General features: G+C 43.7%; 3 protein-coding genes across 3 annotated transcripts; 1 reads left to right on the top strand and 2 right to left on the bottom strand.

Moving 5' to 3' along the window:
- Window positions 1-1057: 1057 nt before the first annotated feature.
- On the bottom strand, window positions 1058-1499 carry PHALS_10381 (uncharacterized protein; the record flags this gene model as incomplete). Its single annotated transcript, XM_024725796.1, has 3 exons — window positions 1058-1178; window positions 1243-1287; window positions 1357-1499. The coding sequence occupies 3 exons, from the start codon at window positions 1497-1499 to the stop codon at window positions 1058-1060; spliced, it is 309 nt and encodes a 102-aa protein (XP_024576537.1).
- A 1424-nt stretch (window positions 1500-2923) lies between these two features.
- PHALS_10380 (uncharacterized protein) lies at window positions 2924-3222 on the bottom strand (the record flags this gene model as incomplete). Its single annotated transcript, XM_024725795.1, has 2 exons — window positions 2924-3088; window positions 3151-3222. The coding sequence occupies 2 exons, from the start codon at window positions 3220-3222 to the stop codon at window positions 2924-2926; spliced, it is 237 nt and encodes a 78-aa protein (XP_024576536.1).
- Window positions 3223-4513: 1291 nt separating this feature from the next.
- PHALS_10379 (myo-inositol 2-dehydrogenase) lies at window positions 4514-5674 on the top strand (the record flags this gene model as incomplete). Its single annotated transcript, XM_024725794.1, has 3 exons — window positions 4514-4624; window positions 4690-4923; window positions 4991-5674. 3 exons carry the CDS (start codon window positions 4514-4516, stop codon window positions 5672-5674), a joined length of 1029 nt encoding a protein of 342 aa, XP_024576535.1.
- Between the last annotated feature and the right edge of the window lie 1175 nt (window positions 5675-6849).

The following is a 6849-nucleotide window of genomic DNA, read 5'->3' as shown; positions in this document are numbered from 1 at the left end:
GGCAGCAACGGTTAACGCCCTTGGATTTCCACGTCACGGCGACCCCGTGTAACAAGTGAATGACAAGGATCGGTTGGATCTTTCAACCCGACGCACCCTTTTGACGCGACAGCGACGGTTGGTGTCGAGGGCGAGTCGTTGACGTCTCTTGCTACGCTTGAGTCATTACCACTGATCCTCTGGGAGGCAAAGTACAAAGTAAGACGGGTAAGTCGTCCAATTTACGCATTCGTTTGACATGTCGGCAACAGTCAACGCAATCGTTGTCGGTGCAACAACCAGCATCTGGTATACACAATCCTCACGAGTGAGGATTGTGTATAATGATGCTAATGGTGTGACCACACCGTCTGCGATCGTGTAATTGACGATCACACGCTTAGGAAGTGATGTTCTGTAGCTGGCGGGTCAAGAACCATTTATGGTAGAATAACAAACGCGCGGATCCTTCAGATTTTAGTTCCAGGAAAAAGAAGCGCCAGTGCAGTCATGCTATCGAGTTTGTAAAGTTGCAGTCATGATGCGTCTCGATAGTTCAAATACGCCGTTCGATATCAGCTGGATATGGCGGGCATCTCGCGTTAACCGTTGCTGCCGCGTCAAACAGATGCTTCAAGCTGCCGCCTCTGTTCCCCGTTGAGGTCATTGGTGATTACACTACACAATAGCCCAATCTTGAATTCGCTTTAGAACTTGTAGTCGACTGGGCTTGGGTTGTTCTGATCGCCAAATGCTGCATTTAATCGGGTCCTCTATACTCAACAAGTAGACATCACCCAGGACCGGAGTGATGCAAGAGAAGGAAGAAGATTTTTGAGAGCTGAGGCGAGTTGGCAGCGTTTGGGGTCGCATCTATTATCTCGCTTACTGCTCAGCCAATCAAACGTTTCTGGGCCGAGTAGGTATAGCCGTGTAATAAGATAATACATAGCAACTTTCAACTAGGTATTACAGGTCAACGGCGCAAGTCATAATTTAAGTGACACCCACTCTCGCAGCACAGAACCTTAACGGGAGATTTTTTGCTTTGTCTATCACAAATAAATTAAAATTTGTATCAACACAAGAGTGTCGTGAATTTCAAAATAAGCCAAATTTTTCTAATGCAATACTTTATGGCTTGCGTCACAAATACATCGTACAACCACAAAAGTATGTTATCAGGGCTAGCAGTGGACCTGACACAACATTGTTTCTGGTCAGTGCACTATTGTGATGTTAAATCCAAGATAACACTTATACCCAGTTAAATCGATCACGTGCATTCTTATCAGCGGCGATACGTTTCTAGTGCTCAGTCAGAAGGTAATCTTGACATTTTCTTGTTAGCCAAATGGAAACATTACTGCAACTTACACTTCATTTGGTGCACTGTGCAATCGATTCGTGATAATATCTAGTCCACCCAAACGTCCTGATATGATGAAGACTTGCTTGGAGCTACCAAAAGGTGTACCTCTAAAATACTCTATTCTAAACATTGACAGATATGTGTCCATAAAAATTCCGCTGGCTTCGAAAAGCCTTGACCACACCCATCCAAGTCTGTCAAGAGCGCTGAGCTCGTTGACTTCGATTTCAGTCATGACATCATTTTAGCGGGCGCTTATACAATGCGTCATTCTGAGTTCGCGAAGAACATTTTGAAGAAGCTCGGCATGGATAACAGCGTTCCAGTCAGAACTCCACAAGTTAATGGTCTCAGGTTGACGAAAAAATTGTGAAATCGGCTGCAGCCACAGCAAGGAAATGGCAAATGTGCCTTACCGCAATGTAGCTGGCTGTTTGACGAATCTTATAGATGGGACTCAGCCAGACCTCGCGGCTGCATTGGGAGTACTGAGCTCATTTGCTTCTGATTCATGCCCACCGCACTGACATGCACGTCAGAGTTTGTTTCTCTACATTTGATTAGTGATAAATTATGGCATCAGACTCTGTGAGTCAGCTGAAGACGAGATATCGGGTCATTCGGACGCAGATTGGGCTGGCGACGCTGAAATCTGGCGAAGTACAAGCGGACACGCTTTTATGATGAGCTCCGGTTGCATTAGCTGGAGAATCAGGAAGCAGTGAGCAGTGGAGCTTTCATCAACAGAAGCAGATACATGGCGTTGGTAGAAGCTGTCCAAGGGGCTGTTTGGCTCAAAACATTTCTGTTTGAGCCAAGGAAGATGAACTTGGTGAATTGCTTTAAATTTACATAATCAAGGCTCAATTGCTTTGACCAAGAATCTTGAGTTTCACAAGAGAATCGATATCTGCTATCATTTTGTGCGTTCGAAGCTCGAGGATAGCCGACGGGTGCTGTAATACTGCTCAATCAAAGACATAAAGGATGACGTGATGACCAAGCCAGTCACTGCTGTACAGTTTCGATACTTGTGTGATATTTTGGGCATTAGAGTGTGTTTGCGTAATATCATCTCTCCGAGAGTTTTCGCGTCGAATTTCTTGAAGTTCAAAAGTTCCATGACACGCAAAAAGCCTATCGCTCGACAGCAGAAAGATTTCGCAACTTGCAATACACTTTTCCGATCTCGTGACTTTCGTCGTAAAATACATTTACCAGATAATGAGTAAGTCACAACTCGGTAGCAGTTGGCTTGACATAACATTTTATCTGATCAGCAAATATTCTTTACCATTTCTTTAGAAACGTTTCTTTCAATCGATTTGCGCAATCGCGAGCCCTACAGCTTCACTTAAAAAGCTGGTCATCATTTTTAATACCGACAATTCCTTTTATAGGTCATTGAAAGAGCACTTCGTGACTTGATAATATACTGTGTCTGTCCCTCGACTCGCTGTGCTGTGCCACATTATTTGTACCTATCATTATGCAACGGCGACCACGAAAGCTGAGAAATCACAATTAAAAGCACCCTTCTAATGACATTTAAATTAATAAGATAAGCGATTATCAACTCTTGAATTGACATGGGAGGGGTTTAAGAATTAGGTGACAACGGCTTGTCATTTTCAATTTTTCGAGCTTGCAAGCCAATTGAAAACCCAGACGCCAAACGGCACTCGTTTTAAAGCTCAATGCGCGCCGTCGCCGTCGATGCGAGTAGTCATTCTGCCACTATTTCATAGTTGAATCAGTCTTGCACATATACTCATGAGCGTACTGATACAGCTACCGACCAAGTGCCAATCTTGGAATATGACTAATCCACTCTTCGCCCTAAAGCACGGTTTTTCATGCTTCCGCCCCATACCTGAAAACTCGATGGCGTAGGGTGTGTCTTGTTTTAAAAGCCAATGGGCCTCATAAGAGGGGAACACCCAAACAACTCCGATTTCCTAAAGTAAGGATAACCCTTGCATTTTACCAAAGCGTTGTCATAGCTGGAAATCTCTCCACATCGATATTGTCATGCTAGTCGATCAGCACCTGTGGAAGACGGCCCTCGCTTGATTATGATCTTTAAGAGCGTGGAAACTGCTCACACATCCAAATAACTCATAAATCACAAAATGTGTTATAACATTCTAAAAAGGTTATGTGTTAAACATATTTTTTTTTTCAATATGGCAGATAAGTAGATTAATTGCGTTTAATATACTTAAGTATAGTATGGGCAAGAAAATGTCTATGTAGCAGCTACATATTGAGCTTTAAGGAAGACAAGCAACCACCAGACAAAAATTCAGTTTGTATCCGTTTCGACATCCGATAAAATTTGACTTAACGTTCTACTACAGACGACAGGCTCAGAGATAGCACATAATAGTGAGTTTTGGACCTTAACATATTTACTTTGCCTCTTTCTAACCACTGCTCAAATACATTTCAATCGCGCAAATGTTGCCGTTAGAATAGTTCCACTATGTCACAAAGTGTTCAGCTGTTCAAAATGCATTTTTATTATTCAGCTTTGATAAGTAGCTAGAGTACCACTATTGACGAGAAGTTTTGTAAGTGGAGCTCATGCTATTCTGCATCACGTTCTCTTGCAATGATTCTTCATCAGCGTTGAGATTTGACCTTACAGCCACACTTTATTTCCATTCTCCACGAATTAAAGAAAGCTTGCAACTACTTATTAGCCTTTGTTTTAACTCAAATACCTACTGCCTACTTAAGCACACCGACCAGCCATTGTACAGCTGGCTTTTAGACTGTGATGGTGCGTTTAAAAACGCAAAAGGATCGATCTAGCGAAGATGTTCACGACGATCACGACAATAATGATGAAATCAGCAAGGAATGTGATGAACTTTATTAGAACGACGATTCTGGATATAATAAAAGCCCTTGTCGAGTTGTAACCCTGACTATGTTTATGCGATAATGGTACATGCAGCAACTTCAATCACAGATAATTTCCTAATATATACTTAGAAGCCGAGAGCCGGACTTGTTGACGCGTGGCGTGAAAACCCTTTCATTAATTTAACATCTAAAATGAATACTGTAAAGATACGCTGAGTTTGAAGGTACTGACACTCATGGAGATGTTAATGATCCTCACTTTGAAATTAACTCCATCAAGACTTCACTAAAATGTCCGGCCTCAGCTCACCTAAGCCCTTGCGCGTCGGGATCTTAGGCGCTGGGCGGATTGCCAAAGTTCATGTTCAGAGTCTTCAACGCATCGGCGCTGACATCGTGATTGTAAGATGGTCGCGTCGTACACTGCTGCTTAAAGATGGCTCACATAATCACATGCTGCCAGGTAGATTGCTGACCCTATAGGTAACGTTGCAGAAACTGTGGCAGCAAACTTTCGCATCGCATCCTGGACCAAAAACGTTTCTGAAGTCTTTCAAGCCGACATTGATGCCGTTGTCATCTGTTCTCCGACTGCTTTGCACGCCGAACAGATTATCGAGGCGGCACATTACAAAAAGCACATATTTTGCGAGAAACCATTAGACTTGAACCTTGAGGTAGTCGACAAGGCCATTAAGGCGGTGCGTGACTGCATAAAAAATGTTGTAGAGACCGGAACTAATAGATAGTATTTTTTGCTTTATTTAGGTCAGCGACGCTGGCGTGAAGCTTGTGATCGGATTCAACCGTCGCTATGATTCTAACTTTCTTCGTATCAAGAAAGCCATAAATTGCGAAGAAATCGGCAAAGTGAACATGCTCCGCATTACCAGCCGCGACCCCGAACTCCCACCGATCGAGTACATTAAGGGATCGGGTGGCATTTTCTGTGATATGACAATCCATGACTTCGACATGGCGCGTTTTTTGATCGGTGGTGAGGTGGATGAAGTTTTTGCTATGGGCCACAGCAATAACCCTGAAGTTGCAGCTGTGGGCGACATTGATACGGCTGTGATTTTACTTAAGTTCTGCAATGGCGTCATCTGTAACATCGAAAATAGCCGTGAGGCGGTATTTGGCTATGACCAGCGCGTTGAGGCGCTTGGATCGAAGGGTTCAGTGTTATGTGACAATAATTACGAAAATCAGGTGGTGTTGTCGACGAAAGAAAACGTGCATCGTGACTTGCCTCAACGCTTCATCGTCGAGCGTTACATGGATGCTTATGTTGCTGAGATGGAGGCATTTGCTCGAGTTTGCACTACAGACGCACCATCTCCTGTCGGGGGCGAAGCTGCTCGCGATGCTCTATTATTGGCTCTCGCCGCGAGCAAGTCCCTCGCGGAGAATCGCCCAGTCAAGGTCGACGAGATACGCAAATCTACTTAAAACTGGTTGAGTGTCGTGGTCGACTGCCATCAAGTGTTCTACTATTGTTCAACAGATGACACTTCGTTAACATGTTTTGTAGGGAACTAGGTACACTTGTTAACAAGGGATTTTCTGAGCATAATTAGATTACCGAAAAAGTCAGTCAGTTACTAATGTTTTGACCTAAAGTTGTCTGTCGCCTGTTCAATAAGTCCATGTATACAAGTCGCAGTGCCTTTAGGCCAACTTCGACGCAACTACGTCTCCCGACGGATCGGATTCTTCCTGATTGGGTCTTGTTTGGCAAAAAAGCTATTCGCCATTCAGTTGGTTAGATTTACTTTCAGTACTTTAAATATAGAAACAATTCTACTATTACGCAGAGGATGGATGGGCTCAAGCGCACCACCTAGAAGTAGCGCAGAAAGCCCTTGCTATAATCAGAATTTAGAATCTTAGATTGTTTTTGAATTCACATTTACTTTATAGTATGTTTAGTATCTACAAACATGAAACTTGCGTGATGTCCAGCGTGACAAAGACCCCCATATGTCTCGCTCCCCTCTCATTCCCCCAGTCACATTGCTTCATCCGTAACATTACTGATTATGATACTTCATCATTGCAACAAAGTTGTCGTGCACCTTGTACAAAGAAGTTTTGATTCATCGAGGCGCGTTAACAAGAGTTTTGAATTTGAACCGAAGAATTTATTAGCCTTGGTTAAGGTACTAACTACTCTTGGAGATAGCGAATTGCGATCCGCTACACTCGTATTGGTTCTTGTAAAGACAAAAGGTCGGTGACCTAAAGCACGCTTCCTCAAGCGTTTTGCTACGGCAGCCCTGCTGCACTTGGTAGCACTTGTAGTCAATCTACAACTGAGTCGTTTAGACAAATCCTCGGTGAGGATAGAAGAATTTTCCTCTTTGCCCCAGGGCATGCAGGACGGGCTTAACAAGTTGATGTCCTTACTTGGCTCTGAGGGCGTGCAACACCTTGTGGTGTAAGGCCCCGAGGCAATCGATGCGCGTCTAGAGGTGTTTTCAAACTACAAAAATGCGCTGCTAAAGCACCTGCAGCAGAAAATGTCTGCATCACTTGCGTCTATGACGCCACCGTCAGTGACGGATGATTTCCCCCGCCCAAAGTCGATCATGGTGAGCGTTAAGGTCTTTGAGGGGAAAGATGTA

The sequence above is a fragment of the Plasmopara halstedii genome, assembly GCF_900000015.1.
Source record: "Plasmopara halstedii genome assembly, contig: Scaffold_470, whole genome shotgun sequence".
Classification (NCBI taxonomy): Eukaryota; Oomycota; class Peronosporomycetes; order Peronosporales; family Peronosporaceae; genus Plasmopara; species Plasmopara halstedii.
Note: the sequence above shows the minus strand (reverse complement) of the source record. Positions and strands in the feature narration are given on the sequence as shown.